The 24,481-nt window shown below is 31.9% G+C and overlaps 1 protein-coding gene across 11 annotated transcripts in view; it reads left to right on the forward strand.

The window, feature by feature from the left end:
- Positions 1-24,481, forward strand: part of NBEA (neurobeachin) — a 676,718-nt gene that overhangs the window by 215,951 nt on the left and 436,286 nt on the right. For 9 of the 11 annotated variants that reach the window (XM_053214308.1, XM_053214315.1, XM_053214324.1 and 6 more), the window contains 5 exons: positions 4,753-4,933; positions 7,142-7,272; positions 11,102-11,209; positions 16,278-16,446; positions 17,886-17,981. In XM_053214308.1, the coding sequence (XP_053070283.1) occupies positions 4,753-4,933; positions 7,142-7,272; positions 11,102-11,209; positions 16,278-16,446; positions 17,886-17,981 (685 nt within the window). The remainder of the gene's footprint in view (positions 1-4,752; positions 4,934-7,141; positions 7,273-11,101; positions 11,210-16,277; positions 16,447-17,885; positions 17,982-24,481) is intronic. The other 2 variants (XM_053214335.1, XM_053214341.1) reach the window with 1 other exon arrangement.

Below are 24,481 nucleotides of genomic sequence, written 5' to 3' on the forward strand. Positions count from 1 at the left end.
ACATAGTTCAGTGGAACACAACAAAAACACAGAGATAAACATCCAACATGCACAATTTTTTTCCTCAGTCAAGGAAGGATAGCTTTTTCAGAAACAGGTTAATGCTAAGTTTTCTTTGTCATTCTCCAATGAAATAAATCATGATACAAAGTTCAACTCAGGAATATGTGTTTCCCATTTCTCACATAAAGATGGGTGTCAGGATAACTATGGAAACTTCTCATTTTCATCGAACAGACTTGTTTCCCACCATTAGTGAGATTCAGACACAATCTGAAATTAAGATTTGATATAAGATATATGGATTTTGGCATAAAATAAATCTGTATTTTAACCTGGGTTCTACCACTTCCTAGATAGGAACATACTCTCAATCTTTTATTTATGAAAATGTGTTAATTATACTTATCTAACAGGGGGTTCGTGGAAATTAGGGTAAGTAATATGTGTAAAGCTCAGTAGTTGGGGAATGCTCCTAATGTTTCCTTCATTTAGTTGTTTTTGGAACTCTTCAGAATTGCATCATGATAGAATAATTTTCTCATTTATAAAATAATCCTGTCATATTCAGAATCCTAAAATATGATATTTGAGACAAATTTATTCATGATGCGTGATTTATTTTGATGGCCAAAGATTAACATGATATAATCTTTTTGTCTGCTATCCCAGTGGGATTAGCATAGTGGTGGTCTGTTTTCTGCCCTGAGATCTTATAGGAATATACTATTTCACACTAAGGATAACAGTTGTGTATTGCTGTTGCAGTATCCTCACGTAAGAAAAGTTGAACTGTTTAGATAAATCTTACTTGTAAGCAAATATTTTAGTAGAAACTTTAAGGAAAAAGTATACTTACATCATATTTATATTATAGTGAACACCTTGAACTTAATATCCATTGAAGAAGCAGGACTTTTGGAATTTCAGTTTTGCCTAGGTTAACTATGTGGCATAAAAATAAATCACGAAAATAGTTTCAAGTCTCTAAATTAGATCGGTGGTTTTAACTTCAATAGTCACAGAAAAAATGTAAACCTCTTTTAGTATGTAGTTTGACCAATCTTTGGTTTTGGAAAAGGGCATTATTTTTGTTGTTGTTGATTTTTTTAGAGTTAATGTTTCTATGACTAGTCAATTGAATCCTCTCTTTCATTCTCTATACATTGTTAAGTTGGTCACGAATGCAAAAAAGGAGTTGTAGAAAAAAGAGAAGCAAAGAACATGGATCAATTACAAATTGCATAATCATTTCGTGATTTTCAGTTGATTGTTTTGGTCAGCCCTCCAGAACACTGAATGTTTAGAATTGAATTCAGTGTCTTGTATGGTTTCATTTTCTCTGTTAAGGAAAATAACAGAGACTAATATTTCTGGCTTTCCTAATAGTTTCATAATCAAGAAAAAAGAAGAGTATTTTCTGTCAAAAAATGATGATAAGGTCTTGAATTTAGTTTACATTTAATTACCATTATCAGAATGTGTGGAAAAATTAGTAATTTTTCTTTTGTTTATCTCATACGTTAGTATTTTCAGAAGGCTTATATGCATTTTCCTATACAGTGTAACATGAAAATTGTGTATTTGAAATTTATGCTCACATATATTCGCTGTCAAAAATCAGAGAATAGGAACGGTTGATGACTTTTATTCCGAAACTTAATTCTAGACAAACTTTTGAATATATTGAATATAATTCTTAGTTAATATTCTGAAACTTAGTGTACTATGTAATTAGCTTAGTTCACATACAGGCCTCATTAGTGTACCTATCAGTTCTTTTGTAGCAAGGGAAAGTGGTTTTTAAGTTATAATCACTACAGTATTTTATTCTTTAACTCCTGGAGATTTAGATCTATAGGAAAAACTCCAAATATTTAAAAAAAAAAAACAAATTATAACATGATTCCTTAATGAAAATTCTGGAAAGTTGGTATAAATAGTTTATTTACTTAAATCATTGCTGCCTAAACCAGTACTGAGGTTAGGGCTTTTACAGAGATACCATATTAGTTTATTTATTAAAATACCTTCTTAGGCATCACCTGGGAAAATATATTTATTTTATAAAATAGAGTATGCATAATTTCTAGTATATGAACTGTACATACATATATATATATATACACACATATATACTGGTATATATGAATATATATATGTATTATTTGGGCAGAGTTACTCTAATGAAAAAAATAAATATTAGTCTAAATATTTGATATTTAATCTTAATCATATGTAATTTATAAAAGAAATATCTCTTCTGAGAAGTTTGCTTTTAATAAAATAATCAAATATAATTTTTAAATGTATTATTTTGTGTTTCAATTTTACATTGTATTTTCATTTAATTTTAATAATTTCCTTTTCTTGTACTTTTTGATCTGTTGTCTGTTTTGTCTAATGCATGTCCAGGGTTCTAAGGTTAGTATTACTTCAGTAATTTTCAGGTTTTCAGTTTTAAGTTTTATTTTTGCTTATTTATGAAATTTTTGACTTGGTTGTATTTTGAGTTTCCATACCATCTTTAATATTAGACATATCTTTGGTATATTTAAAAGATTCATTAAAAGGATTTTTTTCTATGCATTAACTACTATCTTATGACCCACAATAACCTTTAGACTAAACTATTATAATGAAAACAAATTTCAGTCATATGTACAATCAGATGTTAATTGGTTCCGTTGAAAGGAGATTGGATGGAATATATGTTATTTTAAGATTCAATAATAATCATGTGAGTGATCTTTATTATTAAATATATGTTATAATGTTTATATAACATTTCATCAAAGTCACTAATTATATAGATTTAATAAGAACTCCCTTTCTGGTTATTTGTGTTAAGAATGCTTTTTATTTTAAAATTTTATTTGGTTAGGTCAAAAATATAATTTTGCAAATTACATGGATGATAAAATTTTGTTTATAATTTCTGTATGTAATTCAGTCTTAAAAATGAAAGCATGTTTTGAAAGCTAGGCTTAGTAGACCAGGAAAGCATGAAAATAAGACCATTAACTAATAATAATGAGTTAGATTTCTTATAATTTCAGTAATTCAAAATGATGAATTTCTTTGAGAATCCATCTATAGATTATAGATGTCCTAGAATCCTAATATTTTTGAAAATTTATTTAGAATAGTTGATAGACCTAAGCAATGGCCAGATCTTCCATTCCATATTGAAACACATTAACTGAGATTTAAAATGGGTCTTATGTGAAATTATTACTTTTTTTTTCGCTTTTATTATAAACTATTGTGATCTCAGATTTTTAATTCCTGTTGTGAAATAATACTGTATATCAATGAAGTGCTAGGAAATACGGGATCTGTATTTAGGAAATCCAAGTAATCAATTATTTCTTTACACCGTGGATACTGAGTTGACACAATGTATATCAAGTTGAAAACAAATTTTTGTCTATTTTCTAGCTCATTTTAGAGAGAATGGTTTTAGAACTATTTTGCTGTTAAATGGAAGGAAGAAAGGTTGTTACATTTTATACTCCATTTAGAATCAACTTTAGTTATGTAGTGCTTGCAGTAGTCACCTATCATTTTTATTACCCATCTTGTGCACAAGAAGTGTTTTAAGAGGTTTTGTTTTTTTTTTTTTTTCCAATCAGTGTTTCCTGCTGACATTTCCATTTTAATGTGAGCAGGAATATGTTTAGGTAGAATGATGGGCATAAACAATGTCCAAATGGAACATTAAATAGGAGTAGATACCTATAATATATGCTTACCTTGTAGTTGAATTTATCGTCTGGTGAAGAAATAAGGTTAATCAATGTGGTTAGTGTGCCCATTTTCAGAAAAATTAAGCAGTAGTATTTTTTACTTGTAAAGCCCTTCTTTTCTCTGTCCCCTTGTGGCACTGAGAAAATGAGGCCTAGTTATAATGAACCTTAATAATCAAAATGTTATATAATACAGAATGAAACGTAAAATACAGTATGTTGCTGTTGCTTACAAAATACACAGTTAACACATCTCGAAGTAGTACTTTGTAACATTCCTTTTGAAAGCAGGAAATTATATTTTATCATAGTATTTTAGTGAAAGTATAGTTGTACCTAACTAGGATTCTACTGATTCTTCTCATTGCTAATGTCTTATAGGCTACAAATTAATATCTGTAGAGGAATTAATAACTTTATTGATTATTTTTACCCTAGAATTTCATTGTATGTATGAGATACCCAGTGGCTTAGTTTATTCTGAAATGGGTAGGAAATTGTCATATGTTCTCATCTGACACTTGTCTCATTTTGAGGCCCACTGGAGCTGCCATACATCTTTCCTATTACTTATCTTACATTTATAGCAAAAAGAAATTAAAGCATATCTTTTTATAAACAGGAGTGAAGATTTTAGGAAAGTATCAATTTTATATCTTTGTTAATAAAATAAGACAAAAGTAGTAGAAATATAGATGTGTAATCATTTCTAAGTATCTTTATGGAATGATCTTAAGTTTGGAATATAGTTTTTTCAAGTAATGACATTTAAGTTTAACCTTGATTTAAAAAATGAACTTTTCCTTTATTTAAGGATAATTCACAGGCAAACTAATTAAATTTGATAACCAGCTCTTCTGATACATAGAATTAGTTTATAATTTATAATTTATTTTGTTTACAAAATGTACTAAATGTGCTGAACTACTTATATATACTATGTGTGAATATGTATTGTATTTCCAAATTTTAAACAAGACTTAAATCTTCTACTTTTTTAAAGACGGAATTGGAAAATATTGAAGTGACACAAGGCATGTCAGCTGAGACAGCAGTAACTTTCCTCAGCCGATTGATGGCTATGGTTGACGTACTTGTATTTGCCAGCTCTCTAAATTTTAGTGAGATTGAAGCTGAAAAAAACATGTCTTCTGGAGGCTTAATGAGACAGTGCCTAAGGCTAGGTAAGTCTGTTAAGAATAACGGTGCGTGTTAAATAATTACCTACACATTACTTTTCTGATGTTCTGTGGTACATAAAGTATTGATGATACAAGTTAATGATTATGGAGTAGAGATATCACCTTGTAATTCCTAAAAATTGCTAAATTAAAATTATGGTATCTTCACAGTGGAGATTTCATGAAATTGATCATCTTTAATAGATTATAATTTGAAATGAAGTCAAATATATTATGAGTTGTTTCAAAATCAATAGGACTATAACATTTTTCATTGAAATGATTGTAATGTGAATCCATTTAGGACTTGTTTTCGTAAACTAATACAAAGGTAGTTGTCCTGATCCACAAATATGTCAGAAGACCAGTGACATAATTCGTACACACAGAATGCCAGTTGATAACACTGACTATGCCAATATCACTATTTCTCAGAGTGAGCAGTTAACACTGATAAACATTACTATAGCTATGCTGTTCCTGTGTAGCAAAGAAAATTTAGCACTGAAAACTCTTAGTAAATGTGGTTCAACTCCTTACATCCATTCTTACATGTCTTACCTTTCTTAGGGAGGAAATTTATTTATACTACTTAGTCTTTACAAGGGACCAGAAAGCTATTGTTTTTATATTTGCCTTAAAGCATGAATAGGACACAAGAAACTAAGGCATTAGATAGGAAGGAAATTTCTGATGGATGCTTTTATTAACCATAATTATAAAAATTGTACAAAAATTGGGGCAGCTGGGTGGCTCAGTCGGTTTAGCATCCAACTCTTGATTTTGGCTCAGGTCATGATCCCAGGGTCGTGGGATTGAGCCCCATGTCCAGCTCTGCACTGAGCATGGAACCTGCTAGAGATTCTCTTTCTCTCCCTCTGCCCTTCTCCCCAGCTTGTAATCTCTGTCTCTCTAAAATAAAAAATAAATAATAAATAATAAAATAAAATATAAACACAATACAATAAATCTATATGTGTGTAGTTTCAGGGGATACATTTTTTCTGATCCAGGGTAGGAATCATAACTTGCTTTAAGAATGATGGAATGAAACCTACTTTTTTGTTTGTTTTGCATTTTTAAAGATGGGCAGTCTAAGTGGAATCATTTCATAATCATTATAATGGAGAGATTGACCACACTGAGCTCTTTCTGACCTGTAACAGGTGTGGGATAATTTACTGTGGCCACCATGGACATATCCATTGATATTTAACAATAGCTGACAGAATGAACCTTGTGAGAAAGAGAAATTTTTTTAAATACCTAAGTATCTTAAAACCAGCATTTATTTGGTTATTCTGAACTTCCATATCTGAATATATTTCAAACCTTTACTACTAATTTCATTTTTATTCCAGTATTTCCAAGCGGAGTTGTTTTTTGGTCACCCATAGGAAAGTTTAAGTGATTAATAATGAAGCAAACAGTTATAAATCAATATGTGCTGTCTAGTTCTAAGCACTTTTTACATATATTAATTCATTTAATCCTCACAGCTAAGGAAGTTAGCATATTTGAAGTCATTTTACATATGAGGAAGCTGAGGCAGGCATAGTCTAAGCAGCTGGCCCAAGATCACACAGCTCACAAGTGGCAGAGCCGGAGTCAAATTCAAATGGTTGGAGTCCATGAATACGACTGCTTAAAATACGTAAATAAGTAAAAAGCTCGTACTCAACGAATACTTATTGAGAAGGCTGCACATGTTCCCACCGCGCAGAAAGGTGGATTTTGGGCCTCGGTTCTGCCTCTACTGAGGTAGCCTATCACTGCCTGAAGCGGGAGCTGTGCTCAGTGGAGTCTCCAAGTAGTCATGTTACAGGAAGAAGTCCTGTCAGTAAAAACAGTTTATCCAATGTGAACATGAAGTTTCAAAAAATCTGTACTGATTTGTGAAATTCAGAATTTTAAAGGTTGGGGGGGGATAGACTAAGGAAGGGATAAATTGGGAGCTTCAGTAATCTTGTTTCTGCAGCCGGTTGGTAGTATGTGGGTATGTTGTACTTATTTTTTTAACCACACATGTGTTTTATATGTATTTTTCATTACTGTATTTGATAATTTCAAAACATGTCTGTTTAGTCTTGTTGACTTTAGGAACAATGAATGGAGATAAGGGAAAGAAATAAAGAACAAAACCCAGCAACTCTTTTCAGCATGTCAGAGTCAACACTTTGTATTAATAATATGCTTTTGGTTTGTAAATAGTTTGTTGTGTTGCTGTGAGGAACTGTTTAGAATGTCGGCAGAGACAGAGAGACAGGGGGAGCAAATCTTCCCATGGTAGCAGTAAACCTCAGGAAGCTCCCCAAAGTGTGACTGCCACGGCAGCTTCAAAGGTAATTAAACGTTTTCTATGTTAAATATAATGTACCTTAAAGTTGTTTTTTTGTTTTGTTTTGTTTTTTAATACGAGAGAAAAGTGGCATGGTATTGCTTAATCAAAGAGCAAGGATTTGGTAATCAGTAGGCTTTGGTGCTTGCTTTTCTTCTTCACAATTGTGTTACCAAGATTATTTAACCTCTCTGAGACTTAACAGTTCTTGCTTAAATGAAGATACTAATAATTTCTACTTCATAGGATATTTATTAGGATATCAGTACACATAGCTCTGAAAGTTCTTAGTTATCACTGTTTTTCATAGTTAAAGGTATTTTCACAGAGCTGAATATTTGAATAACGTGTCTTTTAAATGGATATGTTTTTGGTGATAGATATTCTCATAATATGAAATATATATGTTGAATGCCCAGGAAATGAACGAATAGTGTATTTTGGAGTATACCAGTAATCCCCATTCTGAATTAGCTCTTTATCAATATGTTTCACTGACCCTTTGTATCACATCCAGAATTTTATCAACGTGACCTTTAAGGTCCTGCATGTCTGACTCATGCTTACGTCTCCAGCTGCAGCTGATACCCCCTTGCCCCCTTGCTTTTACCATTTTAGTCATGTGATAGACTTCATTTAGTTCATCAGAGGATTTTTTTTCCCCTTAGACTTTTTCATAGGTTCCCTTTACTTGAAGGGTCAGATTTTTCACATCTAGCTAAAGTCCATTCACCTCTAGCTTCAGCTTAAGTGCTACCCTTTGAGGAAAATGTTTTCAGATACACTTACTACCACCCCTGCCTAGGGTAGTTTCCTCTGTTTGATATTTTCATAAAGCCCTGTATGTCAATTATTGCATCCTACGCTTGTAATGAGATATTTAACATTGACAAGCTAATTTTTCTGTGCAGTAAGTGAAGACATGAAGTAGTTTAATTCATTTAAATAGTTCTGTGGCTTCAAATTTCTGTATTTTTTAAGCAGAACAACCACATATTTAGCATATCTGTATTGCAGCCTCTTTTTCACTTCTGTCAGAAAACATTCCTAAAATGATTAGACCATATTGTATATCAAGTCTCCAAAGCAGTCGCCGTTACTTAGAAAATTAAATATTAACACATCAGCAAGAATGTCTCATGTTATTTGTGTAGGCATAGTAGACTGTTAGTTGAGGGCAGTCTCGTACATCTTTGTAATTCCAGAGCAGGTATGTATAACATTGGCAATACTTTGTCAAAAGAGTACTAATTCTAGAATCAGACAGGTCTGAGTTTGTATTCTGGCTCTACCCCATAACAAGCGTTGTGACCTAAGATGAACTTCCTAGTCTCCTGGGCCTGAGTTTTCCAGTCTTTAAAATGGATACAAATTTTAACTTTTTAATTTTAATTTTAATTTTTAGTTTACATCCAAGTTAGTTAGCATGTAGTACAATAATGATTTCAGTAGAATCCGGTGATTCATTCCTTATGTATAACACCCAGTGCTCATCCCAACAAGCATCTTCCTTAATGTCCCTTGCCCACTTAGCCACCCCCCACCCGCAACCCCTCCAGCAACCCTCAGTTTGTTCTCTGTATTTAAGAGTCGCTTATGTTTTGTCTCCTTCCTGCTTTTTGTATTATTTTTGCTTCCCTTCCCCTGTGTTCATCTGTTTTGTATGTTAATTCCACATATGAGTGAAGTCATATGATATTTGTCCTTCTCTGACTAATACCCTCTTAGCATAATACCCTCTAGTTCCAAAAAATTGGTACAAATCTTAATTTACAAAGTGTTTATATGAGCTAAATGAAAAGCAATAATGTATTAAAGTGTTTAGTAATTCCTGACACAGTGAACTTTCAATTAATACTAATCCCCTTCCTCTCTCTAGCAGTTAACCACTCTATACACTCGTGAAATGAATAAATAAATTAGTGTTTTTGAGAGCTTTGATCTTAAAGGATCTTAATTCACTAGATAATATGGAGGTTTTCAAGACTGTCAAATCAAATATTACTCTGATTGTAGAATATGGAAAGAAAAGTCCAATGCAAAGGAATTTCATAGTAATTTAGTTGAGCTAGTCTCAACTAATGTAAAGACCCTTAGCAATGAAAACTGGTTCATAAGTGATGGATAAAGAAATACTAGGGGAAATGGACTTGGTAAGAAAACACATGTTCTTGTGAGAATCAATGGACCTGGCTAATGAGGGTTTTTATTATTATTTTTTTTATGTGACACTTCAGTAAGTAAACCATAGACAATTTTCATGAAATACTAATCTGTGTAGACTTGGGTGAGTCCAACATCTTCCTTGGGCCTCATTTTCTATACTTTGCAAAAAGGAGCAATAATACAAGTTTTGTCCATAAAGGAGTCTTTATAACGACCAAATTTGATTATGGATGTAGAAATACTTTATAAAATGGAAAATGATATATTTAAGTTGACATATTTATAATTTTTTCACTTATGCTATAAATTATGTACTTTTCATCTCTGCTGTGAACAATGTGTTATTGTTTTAACCATTTTTGTGATAAGTGTTACTAGCTTATTATTTAGATGATATAGCTGAGGCTCCGAGAGGTTAAGTATCTTACCTAAGGTCATATGGCTGATAAGTTTTGGAATTATAATGGAAACCAAATAACTATGCCATGTTCTTTTCACTATCCTGTGCTGCAGAGGAATCAAACATCTTAATTTAGGAATAAAATATCATATTGAGGTATATAGAGGATTAGAAGGAAGCGTATTCACTTTTAATTAAAGTAACAACAAATTATTCTATTTGCAGGAATCGTATTTAGTACTCTATGTATATGATCTAAGTTAATTCATACTTTTCTTAACATACAAATGAGTGTAAAAGTACTAGATTGAATTTCAGGAAATCTGGCCCTCTCACTAGTTTGCTATGTGATACATTACATAAAAATTGTCGGTTTTTGTATCTTCAGCTGTGAAAAGGATTCTTGGTGGTTATAATTTTTTTAAAGTTTTTATTTAAATTCTATTGAGTTAAATATAGTGTAATATTGGTTTCAAGAGTAGAATGTAGCGATTCATCACTTACATATGACACCCCGTGCTGATCACATTAAGTGCCCCTCTTAATCCCCATCACCCATTTTAGCTCATCCCGGCTCACCTCCCCTCAGGAACCCTCAGTTTGTTCTCTATCATTAAGAGTCTCTTATGGTTTGTTCCCCTCTCTTTTTTTCCCCCTTCCCCTATGTTCATCTGTTTTGTTTCTCAAATTCCACATATGAGTGATGTCACAGGGTATTTGTCTTTCCCTGACTGACTGATTTCACTTAGCGTAATACACTGCAGCTCCAAGGTGCTTATGATCTTTAATGTCTTTCAGCTTTAATATCAAGACTGTGGGTTTTTGTAGATTGTAAAATGTTTATACATATAAAAGCTCATGCAATGTAATAGAGTAATCTCATGTATTATAAAAGAATGATGGATAAATGAACCCAGTGACTCAAAAAGATATATTAACTAGAGATTGAGAAAGTGAGGCTCAGAAAATGTTAGTAACAAGCCCAAGGTCACACAGCAGAGTTTCAATCTTACTGTTCTTCTAAGTGTATAGTGGTAGCATTGGTGATGAAGAACAAGAACATTACTAGTAAGTGAAACTGTGACAAGGGCAGAGAGGAGAAGAGAAAAAGTGTCTTGTAATAGAGTGCTGTTGTCGATAAATGTTACTCAGTGATGTGTAAAGAACGTGATAAAGAATGTGGCTAGTGCAATACTAGAAATTGCACTCCTATATGAGTTTCTGTATTATGCTATTTTCTTTTTAACAATTCTCTTTCTTTTTTAAGACTCCATTAGAAAGTGTTCCAGGTAACCTTTCTCCTATTAAGGATCCTGATAGACTTCTTCAGGATGTTGATATTAATCGCCTTCGCGCCGTCGTCTTTCGGGATGTGGTAAGTTATACCTGCTTGATTTCCCAGGAAAAAATCTTCTAATGTTATTTGTGTAAAATCATTTCAATTTTATAAGAAAGCTGCAATTACAACCAGACGTCCTAATGTGAGGAGTTGTAGGTTTAGAACATACTTCTGATTGTAAAGTGATTGAGCCTTTGCTTTCTCTGAAAGCTTATGGATACATCATTTTTTTTTAGATGATGTGAAATTTTGATTTAGATTGTGTATATACCAAGACCCTAGGGATAACCTTGAAAAATTATGATTCATTTTATGTTGAATCACCAGCTTTCTCTTTTAGTATTCCTTGCTCCATCTCTAGGTACTGGCTATTTTGTTGTTCTCAATGTTCCTTGTCCTATGGATAAAAAAAGATTAATTTATTAAGGTGTTCATGGCAATTACTTTTTTGAGGGGCAGTAATTTTTAAAAGAAGATCTTCATTTTAAAAATGTAGAATTTTTTGAGTATTTGAGTTACAAAAGTAGCTTTATAAAGCTTAAGGAAAAGATAGCCCATGGAGATAGTTTCTTGGAATGTCCCAATTATATGATCTCTTACTCAAGTAAAAATAAGATTGGCCTTTTCACAAATCACATAGAAACATATATAGTATTTCGCAGCAGACTCAGTATTGACAGTACTTCTTACTATAGTTATTATGTTCCAGCACTTTGGATTCTATTTTTATTTTAATTGATGATTTATGAGACACATAAAAAAGTTTCTATCTTAAACTTATACTTAATAAATTGGATGAGTACTAGTTAAAACATATTTAAGTCACACAGCATAATACTACATGGTAGGAATACACAACAGAAAAACTGTCACTCTCTTTAATGTGTATCAGTTCTTATAAATCACTAGAGAAATTATAAGCATACCAACAGAAAATTAGAAAGTGGACATAAAATAAGAAAGATAAGGTAACAAAGGTAACAAATATATGATGAAGTCAGTATCACCAATAGTCAAAAGAATGCAAATTAAAATAACAGATATTTTTACTATTAGACAAATTTTAAATAATTTTAAATTTTTGTTATTTATTTTGAGAGAGAGAGAGAGAGAGGGAACAGGGGAGGGGTGGAGAGAGAGGGAGACAGAGAATCCCAAGCTCAGAGCCCAGTGTGGGACTCGAACACATGAACTGTGAGATCATAACCTGAGCCAAAATCAAGAGTCAGACACTTAACTGATTGAGTCACCCAGGCAAATAAAAACATTTAAGTAATAATAATATCTAGCATTGCAAGGGTACATTGAAACATGCTGTGTCATGTATCACTGGTAGACATTTAGATTGGATAAACGTTCTGAATAGTTCTCTTCCATCATCAGGAGTTAAAACTCTTACAAATATTGATGCCCTGTGACCCATTGGTTCTACCGAGAAGTTATCTGACTTCATGTGCTCATCAGAGATGCCTACAGGAAAATTGGCAACAATACAAATATCTAACAATAGAGTTTCAGCTTAATAGGTCATAGTATTTTCATTCATTGGGAGGCTATGCAACCATTGAAATCATATTTTTGAGGAAAATTTAATACATAGAAAAATGGCCATGATCTATTTTAAGGGAAAGCAGCAGTATACAAAAGTACTTATATTACATAAGTACTGCATTTTTATGTTGAGTGTATGTACATGTACTTGTGCACCTTTAAAAAATAAAAGACTAGAAAAAACATACCAAGTGCTACTAATGATTATCTCCAGTTCTTATTTTATACTTTATTCTTTTATACTTTTTCTGTGTTTTTCAAAAGTTCTAGAATAAAACTATATTTCTTTGTAATTAATAAATAATAAAATATTTTTTAATGGAATTAAAATGAATGATAGCATAAAAACCATGATGTACGAGTCTCCCAATAATCTGGACTCTAATCCAGACTTGGAAAAAAATCACTAACAGGTTAGTCACTTAGACATGAGAATCATCCTGAAAAAATATGCTATGGAAAGAATGTTTTTCTCATGGAGAACGATTAAAATGGAGCAAATTCTCATCTCTCAGAGGCACGCTCAGACCTAACATACAAGGGCTTTATGTTAAGTGCGACATTGTGTTTAAATTGTTAGTAAGTTCTGCATTAGGTTATTGTGGTAGATTGTGATAATTTTCTCTAAAACTGCTAGATGTTAAATATGTCAGATAACCCAGCAGTGGTGCCTAGCTTTTTCTTCCTGAAGGACGGGAATTAAGCGTTTCCAGATGTACCTTCCAAACATCATCAAGGTAATATAACTTGTGTTTGTTAAGTTTATAATGTGTTTCAGACACAATATAAATCCTAAACTTTCATTTAAAGGCTAAAAGAAAGTTAAGACTCATAAGCATTAAGATCACACAGGTAGTATGAGGTAGTCAGAACCCTAAGGTAGAGCTCTCCAAAACATTCTCTGTTTCATCACCATATTTTTATTTATTTGTCTATTTATTTACTTATCTATTTATTTATCCATTTATTAAGTTTTTATTTAAATTCCAGTTAGTTAACGTACAGTGTAATATTAGTTTCTGGTGGACAGTATAGTAATTCAACACTTTAATACATCACCTGGTGCTCATCACAAGTGCCCTCCTTAATCCCTGTCACTTATTGGAAGTGTTTGACAATTGATATATTTTAGGCTCAATTGTGGATATAATGCCAAGAATTCTACTTGACTTTTGACATTTATGTGAATCAGTAGTCATTTTTAGTTGCCTTAATTTCAAAAACAAATGAGGCCAAAAATTAGGTTTTTAAGGAAAAGTATGTAGATTATATATATGCGTGTAATATGTAATAGATGTGAATTTATCTTGCTCTTGTCTGTTTTCCATGATGAAGACATTGCTGACTTAAACTCACATAAACTGTTCAAATCTAGGTAAAAGTGCCATGTGGCAAAATTTGCTATGTGGTAAGAAAATAATTAGGCTTTAAAAATCAGTTTTGTTTTCAGTGTTTGCCAATAAGCTAAAATTTGAAAGGAAATTCATTACGCTTCTCTCTCTCTCTCTCTCTCTCTCTCTCTCTCTCTCTCTCAAGCCTAGATTCTGCTAGGTCACTTATATACAAATTATATAAACTGAAGTAATTTTAATCCTTTAAAGTTGAATTAGATAGTTTTAGCATCCTGGTTGAAGCATTAAAATTTTTAAAGGATTTCAGAGTTAATTATGTTACTAATTCAGGATTGAATAGTGGAGAGACCGATTTCTTAAGCAGATGGGAGAAACATAAGAGTTTATGTCTTCATAATAATAACATATGTAGGAAAGGCAATTGATTTGTATAAAAATTGAGTTACTCTCCAGATGTTTAGCCTCTATGTCTGTTGTGCTTGGTTTTTAAAGACAGAACTGGGAATAAGCAGCACAATTGGTTTGCAGATCTGGATTTGAAAAGAAAAGGCAACTGTTTTCATGCCATACATATGGGAGATTTTCACTTGACTAAGACAACACTTCACAGTATCTGTTGTTTGCAACTCCCCAACTTTGTAGTTGACATGCATTCATTCCACACATGCCTTTTAATTGCCTGGTACTGAGTTTCCAAGTGGTGGAAATGTGTCCTAGAATATTACAGTTCATCACAGCTTGAGCTGTGTTTGAATTCATTCCTGGTCAGTATCCTCACTGATCTGATTGCACTTCAGTTTCCTTTACAATACTGTTTAAGTATTTGATTTTGCCCATTCTCTATGTATTTATTCCATCAGCATTATAATCACAGGGTATGTATTTCACACACTTGATAAGAAATTATATCTCTAGAAAAGTTGTCACTCACAGAATATGAAATACTAAATTCATAATATTTCAGAACAAATGTCATCTGTTTGGGTTGTTTTCTCTGTTAGCGGTGCTAATTCCATTTCATAGTATTATTAGTAAATATGTCTTGTTTGCTTTCTTTTCTGACAAATGCCCATAAATTCTGAATCTTGTTGGCATTGGTGCTTAAATGGATTAATAAATATTAAGTGCCTTTAATGGAGTTTCTAGACTTTAATGCATGTTTGCTTTCCTTATTTGTATCATACTATTTCTTACCTGCTATCTGTGGGCCACAGTAATCACTGGCAGTTTTGGTTTGAAGTGTTAGTTTTACTAGCTTAGAAAAAAGGCTTTATAACCATTTACATTTGATTCCTTAGATATAGTCTAATTTGAAAGTGGTATTAGAGGTTATAATTTTTGCCCTATGAGATATTTACCTAGGCCTTCAGCTTCTGTGTAGCTCTTTATATTTCACAAAGCAACTTGTAGAGTTATCTTCTCTACTAGACTGCAGTCTGCTTTTTTAAATCTATTGTCTATGTATCTTAACTTGACCCATTGTTTTCTGATCTTTTACCAATTTGTTGCAGTCCTCTTTAAAAACTCCCATTTTGTCATTGAGTTTTTGAAGTTCAGAGCCTCAAATATTGGCAGTTTTTTAGAAGTCATTTTTTTCTAGTGCAAAATAGTGGGATTGTCACTTTTTTAAAGTTTATTTATGCAGCCAAAGGTTGCATTAGCTTTTCTTAAGCTGCCATATCATACTTCTAACTCATATGGAGCTGGTATAAGTCCACATTTTCTGTTCCTCCATTGTTTATATTTCCCCTGTTTTGTACTCATATACTCTCCTAAGGTAGGATTGTACATGCATCTCAATTATAATTTATTCTATTCATTTTTTTAAGTTATAACATTTGGAACTGTTGATTTTTATCCAGAAAGTATTCTTTCTAACCTTATACTTTCTGTATATTTTATAAATGTACATACTCTGTTATAGAAGTAATGGATAGTAAAGTTTTGTGCCATATTCAGCAAAATTTTAAAATTCTTATTTTTTAAATTAAATTTCAACCTATAACTCAGATGATATATTCCTGGAGTTTTGTATTTATACTTAAATGATACTAATTACATAATAATATATGTTTAGAAGTTGTAATAAAAATTAAATGGCATATTTTGCCTCCATAAAGAAAACGAAATAGGAGTAGTTTCTTACACTCTAATAATTTTTAAAAAATTGAATGTCAGAACTGCCTTTTCCTTTCATACAGGATGATAGCAAGCAGGCACAGTTCTTAGCTCTAGCTGTTGTTTACTTCATTTCGGTTCTGATGGTTTCCAAGTACCGTGACATATTAGAACCCCAGCGAGAGACTACAAGAACTGGAAGCCAACCAGGTAGAAACATCAGACAAGAAATAAATTCGCCAACAAGTACAGGTACTATTTTTTTTAATTATTTGAATTTTTATCATCATTTATCTCTTTTTGTTTCATTTTTACTTCCAGATATAAACTAGTCCTACTTATAAAATCCCATCACACATTTGTAAGTAGGTGGTATATAAATGCCAATTTCATTTTCCTTAATTCTGCAAAAATGTGTGGATTTCCATGATATTAACTGATTCTCATTTTGCCAGTGCAGTTTGGTTTTAGTGTTTTCCACCTATTAATACAAACCATTTATTACTTAATATGCATATAACTGATATATTTTTAATGTATTACTTTTTAACTCTTATGAACATGAAAGTAGGAGATCCTTATAGAGTAGTTAAAGACCTTGAATAAGCCAAAATTTAAATCTTCAGAGCCAAATTTAAAGATAGCTTCTTTCTTTCTCTCTCTCTCTCTCTCTCTCTCTCATTCTCTCTTTCTTTTGCTGTGTATAGTTACTTAAGGATATAAATTTTTATCAGAAATTCATAGGAAGCAAACATATATTCTAAACTTTATACCAAAGTTGTTTCAACTAAAATCAAAGACTTACAACAAGGAACCATCTTGGGTCATATTGTCTTTATTATTTGGCAAAGATGCTTATGGTGTGGGAGTTCTTGCATTATCAGCTTTGCCTACTCTGCTTAAAAATGATAAACTAACATTTTAATATCATGGGGTGCCTTCTGTCAGTTGCATTTCCTGCCCTGTGTTTATATCAAGGTTGTTTCTTGGTTGTTTGCAGTGTATCCTTAGTAACCTAGTGGTTATTTCATGTACCACTGGATTAATTTGTAGTTGAGATTGTCTTTCCTAAATAAATGCGTATGATATATAAAGAAAATGGATATTTTACAAAGTGAGTAGAAATTAGTGGTCAAATCTCTGCATCTTGTTTTCCATGAGCATATCATATCTCCTTTTACCTTGACATTGTGGAAATATGGATTATGTTTTAGCTATTATACTTTATTTTTGCATGCTAAATTTACTTTGCATACATAAACATGACACTATTTCATTGCAGTATACTTTTAACTTTATTCTTCAAATTAAACATTATCCTACCATTTCATTTTATGTCTTTTGACCATTTAAAACACTAAGACATTATGTTAACCAATTTTTTCTTCATTTTTAATGCATCCGTGTCAGCTTTATATGTATAAAACAAGCAATATTTTAGTCAGTCTTCCAGTTCTGATTTTGTGTGTGTGTGTGTCTTTCTGTATGTTGCCAAAATTGCTCTACTTAACAAGTGTATGATTTCTCCTTTCTCTTAATATGTAACCTCTTTCCTTCCCCCAGAGATGCAGTCTTTATTTCTAGTACTGTTTGCATGTTGCAGTAATTCAGAGTTGTCATGGATCTCAAGTGGACCATGTTGCAGGTTGTTACATGCTGGCTCAAATTTGATTCCATGATTTTCTCTACAGTTGTGGTCATACCATCTATCCCTCATCCAAGTTTGAACCATGGATTCCTTGCCAAGTTAATTCCTGAGCAGAGCTTTGCCCACTCATTTTACAAAGGTAATACTGACCTCATCTCCTGACCTGTTTGGGTATTCGTGTTTCATTAATTGTTATACAATAAATATCCATAATGTAATTGTTTACAAATAAGTATACACCTCAGGTTTCATGGAGATATGATATGTTGTGTTTATATTTGGCTATTGGGAGCAAAATATAATTTGTGTATTTGTATTTCATCACATTTCTTTAAAATATCATCTGCAAATTAAGGATACTTAACTATATATATAATAATATTCACGGTGGTGCCATTGTCTGGAGTATGCAGAAAGTCATACCTTAGTAGTGGGACTAATTAGCCCTAAAATGAAGGCTACTCTAGTCTCAAAAGAAAAAAAAAAGCTGAAAAACAAGACTTGAAAGCATCAAATTGATCTAGAAGTTACTTAGCTTTCTATCAGAACAAAGTTCCACTTTTCTTTGAAGAAATACAAAATAATTCTTTAACAAACAACATAAAATTCAATGTTAAGCATTCCATAAAAAATTTTAAACATGTAAAGAAGCAGGAAAATATAATACATAAGCAAGAGAAAAAAAAATCATTCCATAGAAACAGATTCAGAAAGGACAGAGATGGCAGAATAAGCAGATAAAAACATTCAAACAGGTATTATAAGTATGTTCAAGATGTTTGTCAGTCTAAAAGGAATAGTGAATGTCATGAGAAAAAATAGAAGATTTTTTTTAAAGAAGAAGTTGGAAGTTTTAAAGGTAAAAAATAAAATAGCTGATGTGATGTCTCTGGGTAACATTAACATGGGATTACTCTCTGCAGAACCAAGAACTGTGGTAAACCAAATTCGGCTCCCTGCCCCACCCAAGATTTTCCCATGCGTAATTCCATGCATAATTCCTGGGACGGTGAATATGATGCATTTTGTTCCTGTGACCATGTTGTATTACATAGCACAATTGTTTTTAACAGACAGTGATTATCCATATAGTCCTGACCTAATGACATGAGCCCCATAAAGACAGAAAAGGAAGTCAGAACGACTCAGTTTAAGAGTGATTTGACTTGAGGGAAGTCCTTTATTGCTGAGATGAGGGTGACTACAGTTCAAAGACCTGAGATCACTTTGTAGGACCTTAGGAGCACTACCTGGCTGACAGTCAGCAAGTAAGTGGGGGACTTGAGCCTACAGCAACAAAGAACTGAATTCTGCCAATAACTTGAGTGAGTTTAAAGAGGACCTCGAGCTCCAGATGATACCATAGTTCAATATATACTATACATTGTCTAATAATATGGAAGACCAACTTGTAGAACAAATAAAGCAGTGAAGAATTTTTTGTTACAACATGATGAATGCACAGAATTATTTTTATAAATGTGCAACCTTTGAACATCATGATGAAATAAAGGAAAAATTCTTTCTTTTCATCTTTATTGCTTACAAACATCTAGGTATGAACTAAGAAGAATTAGATTAAGTTAGATTAGATTAAAAGTCTGGAGTTTGTTTTGTATAGAAATGTATTTACAAAGGTTTAGATGTGGTGACTGGAGGCTATTCTGGAATAGTTATCCACATTAAGAGCCTACATCAGAATATCAATGCACAGTTTTCTTTATCAAGGATACTTTCTTGTGAAAACAATATTAGTTGAATGGCACAGTGTTCTTAGCAGCATAATAAAATTTTGAATAATTTTAAGACTGATGTGATAAATTTGCTATTTTCTTCACTATGTGATAATATGGAAGCTGATCATAAGTAACTGTTATTGAATGCTGTGGTACAATGCATATTAAAAGGAAAAGTTCTATTGATGATGTTGGAACTACAAATTCAACTCTTGGTGTTTTTACAGGATAAGAAAGCAGCCTGAGTCCACTCTTAAAAGACTAGTAGGACTGGCTGCATTGTCAGACCTGTAAAACATTTTTAAGGAGTTCAGTATTTACAAAATGGGGGATGATTGCAATACGTTTTTTAAGCAGAGAAAAGATCAAAGGGCAAAAAGTTAGAATCTTGGAAGTATACAGTTTTATGACATTTTTAATTATTTAATAATTATTATTTAATATGATTATCAATGAAAGTATCTTAATCTTCAAGGATGATCTTGATTTTGCTCATCCTTGAAAATCTATCTCCTAACACATTATGTATATGATAGAATATTTTGTGTTTAATTTTCCACCAGAAAAAGATTTGTACATAAGAGACTCATGGAACTGGGATCCATTTCTTTTATTGAAATATAATTTATTACTGATTATAACACAAGATAAGTTACTGGAACTGGGTGGGCATTGATGAGAATTGAGAGTATATTTTGAAAAAACAGCATTTCTAGTTTCATTTTGGATGAAAGTTTAAGATGAGTATCCTGAGCTCTCTGACTTTTCATTCCATGAATATACCTTTGTGACACTACTTTCTGTACTCTGTGTGATATTTAAATAAAACAAAAACAGGGTAGCTGTGTGTTATTCCCATGAATAATTCCCATTATTGCCAGTTCAGCTTGGATTAGATAAATTAACAAGCAAAAGCTCAGTGTCACATTATCAACTTTAAATATTTATATTCCCAGTATTTATATAAAACATATTTATATAGGCATCTCTTTTGGGGAATCACTCTTTTACTTAAAACTTTTTCATTTGTTTATGATGTGTGATGGAAAAAAGTCACAAGTATAATAACATTTATTTGTATCGATCACCTATACATACACTTTCAGTGAACAACATGGACAGTTTATTATTTTCTTTTTCCCAATGTTATCTTTGTCCTGATTAAATTGAAGTTCATATTTTGTCTATGGAGTCAAATAAAAACATTTGAGCTTTTATTTTGTGTACTTAATTTTTAAAATTATTTTTAATTCATTTTCAAATGTCAATGATGGTTTTAAAAAAAGGAAATTTTCACAGATAGTTTGAGAAGTACTGATCTGGACTACTCTTCAACTCCAACACACTTCACTTTCTTCTTTCAGCTCATTATTGAGCCTTTTAAAATATTCTGAACTAGCTCTTTCTGGCCCCCCTCTCTCTCTTTTTTCAATCTTTGATATTCCCTTAGTTCAAAGTCTTACCCCTTATTGGAGCATTGCATGGTTTCTTCATTGGACTTCTGTAGTCATTTAGTCTATTACTGATGACAATAAAAAAATAACACTAACGTATATAATAAAGTAATGAAATGTAATTTATATTTAATATACATTCCTGTAATAAATATTTTCTAATATATAGGAAGTAAAATAAAGCAGTTTTTCTTTCTAAAAATTTTAAAGGCATCCTATAATTTAAGAGACAAAGTTAAAATGTTTTAACTTGTAGTGGACCACTGCTTTAGTTCTAATTTACCTGGATTCTACAATTGTCTCTAAAGTAGTTTCTTCGTCTCTTACTGATCTTTATTCTATTTTTACAATTTTGCTGCAATTTGTTTTAAAATGTAAATGATACTGTTTCTTGCTTTCTTTTTCTTTTTTTTTTTTCACTTAAAATTTTCTGGTGGCATTTAGGGTAAAAATACGGGCTTTGGATAGTAATATGACTGCTGATTATCTTTCCAAGTTTATCTCATGTTATTCTTCCATTTTCTCACTATACTACTATAATCAAACTATCTTTTCATTCCTTAATTATAACCATTTTCCTGACTCTTTGTATTTTTGTATCTTTGTATTTTGGTTCTGGTGTTTGGCTCTGTCTTTTCCCTATTTTTTGCATCCTTGGTGCGTGTTCATCCGTCAGGTGTCTCCCTAAACATGCCCCCCTCATTGATGCCGTACCTGACTGCTGTACCTGAATAGTTTCCTCCCCGTGACCAACCTGTTCTCTACCACCACATCCTCTTTATTTCCCTTTTTGCACTTACACAATTTATTTCTTTGTTTAGTTGTTTATTGGAATGTGTACTTCAAGCGAGTAGTCCCTGACACATAGCATGGCACTTGGAAGTAAATATAGAGTAAGTTTTTGTTTAGTAGATGAGTAAGCCAGTGAGAAAGCTAAACAGTTTTTTAAAATTTTGATATTGATGATAGCCATAAAATGTATTTCATTATTAAGCATGCTAAAAACAGAGGCAAAAAACTTTTATTGATAAATTGGCCTAGAAGATTAAGAAGCTTTATATTACTCATTTCACTATAGGATTAATAAGAATAAATTTAATATTTAGGTGAACTTATAAATAAATATATTAGTTTTCCTCTAACAGTTCATTATTAGGGAAAGAATTAACACCAGGAACAAAATAGTTAAGATAATGTAGTACTGGTAAAAGAACAGGCATATGGCATGAATGATCTATAAATACGCTGGAATTTGTATGAATGTTTCTTATGGTATAAATATATTGCATATAGTATTATATATTATAAATACAACTTTCCTAATCAAATAGAAAAAGAAATATCATTTGGCAAATGGTGTTGAGATTACCAAATTGGCAACTATTTGAAAAAAATTAATTTATATCCTTATCTCATTTATTATGCCAGATAAACTTCACATGCACTAAATTTAAAGGTAAAAATGAAACTGAAAATAATTAAAGAAAATTAAAGTTAATATTTGTGTAAAAAACGTGTCTTAAATTATAACATCAGAAACTGAAGTTCAAAGTAAAAGATACGACTAAATAAAAGTTTTGTATATCTGCATGTCGAAAATGTTGACAAAATTTAAATCAAATACAAACTGGAGAATTTTATATGATAAAAGTTAATAACTTTAATGATTAAAAAGCTTTTATAGATCAACTAAAAGAATGTATCACACTAAGGGAAACATATAGAAAACATCAAACAGTTAACAAAAGAAAATTAAATTACACTACAGATAAGAACAATTTAAATCTAATAATCAAATAAAAATATATTAACAAAAATATTAACAAAAATTTTCAATTTTGGCATAATTTGAAAATTTGGCAAAATTCTGAGGGGTTAAAATGCAAATACGTGCACTTTACACAGCACAAAAATGTTTATAACCCTTAAGCTGGTAATTTTACTTTTAGAATTATTATGGAAACAAGTAAGGATATGCCAATAATTTATATACAAATATTTTATGACTTAGTTTTTATTTATTGTATGTTTGGAAATAAAGTTAATATTTATTAAATAAGTTGTTACATTCATATCAAACAACAAAGGGTTTCAGTGTTATAAATTTGTTATTTTCTCTTGCTTTTGGAGTCATTATTTAAAAAAATTTTTTTTTCAACATTTTTTATTTATTTTTGGGACAGAGAGAGGCAGAGCATGAACGGGGGAGGGGCAGAGAGAGAGGGAGACACAGAATCCGAAACAGGCTCCAGGCTCCGAGCCATCAGCCCAGAGCCTGACGCGGGGCTCGAACTCACGGACCGCGAGATCGTGACCTGGCTGAAGTCGGACGCTTAACCGACTGCGCCACCCAGGCGCCCCTGGAGTCATTGTTAATGTATCCATTGTAATCCATTATGTGGATGCATTATAATTTATTTTATAAGTAATCTAATGCACTTTCATTATAATATTCATAGAATATTTATTGTATACTGATGTTGCATAATATATCTTTCATGTATTTACAGGTAAAAATCATGCCCTGTATTCCTAGCAAATATTTCTTAAAAACATCAACTCTGAAATAAATGTCTGTTTTCAGCGTTAGTAAAGGTACCAACAAAAGCCTCCCTCTCCTCTTTCTTTTCTTTCATCCTCTAATTTAACCTTTCTTTCAGTTTACTTTTTTTTTTTTTACTTTTTTTTGATGTTTATATTTATTTTTGAGACAGAGACAGAGCATGAGTGGGGGAGAGGCAGAGAAAGAGGGAGACACAGAATCTGAAGCAAGCTCCAGGATCCGTGCTGTCAGGACAGAGCCCGGCGTGGCACCCGAACCCACGAACCGTTGAGACCATGACCTGAGCCGAAGTTGGGCGCGTAACCAACTGAGCCACCCAGGCACCCCTATTCTATGAATTTTTTGATGGAGCCTTGAGGTTTTCTATATACAATATGTCATCTGTGGATATTGACAGTTTTACTTCTTCCTTTCCAATTTGGATGCCTTTTATGTCTTTTACTTGCCTAATTATTCAGGCTAGGACTTCCAATACTCTGATGAATAGTGATGAGAATGGGCATCTTTATCCTATTCCTGATCTTAGGAGGAAAGCTTTTAGCTTTTCACCATTGATGATGGTAGCTACAGGATGGTCATATATGGTCTCTATAATGTGGAAGCCTCTATACTCACTTTGTTGAGAGCTTTTACAACAAATGGATGCTAAATTTTGTCAGATGCTTTCCCTGCATCTATTGAGATGATTGTGTGATTTTCACCTTTCTTTTTATTAAAGTGGTTTATCACATTGACTGATTTGCAGATGTGGAACCATCCTTGTATCCCTGAAATAAATTCCACTTGATCATGGTATATGATCCTTTTAATGTATTGTTGAATTTTATTTGCTAATGTTTTGTTGAGGGTTTTTGTATTTATGTTTGGTAGGAATATCAACCTATAA

The sequence above is a fragment of the Acinonyx jubatus genome, chromosome A1 (assembly GCF_027475565.1).
Source record: "Acinonyx jubatus isolate Ajub_Pintada_27869175 chromosome A1, VMU_Ajub_asm_v1.0, whole genome shotgun sequence".
NCBI classification, from domain to species: domain Eukaryota; kingdom Metazoa; phylum Chordata; class Mammalia; order Carnivora; family Felidae; genus Acinonyx; species Acinonyx jubatus.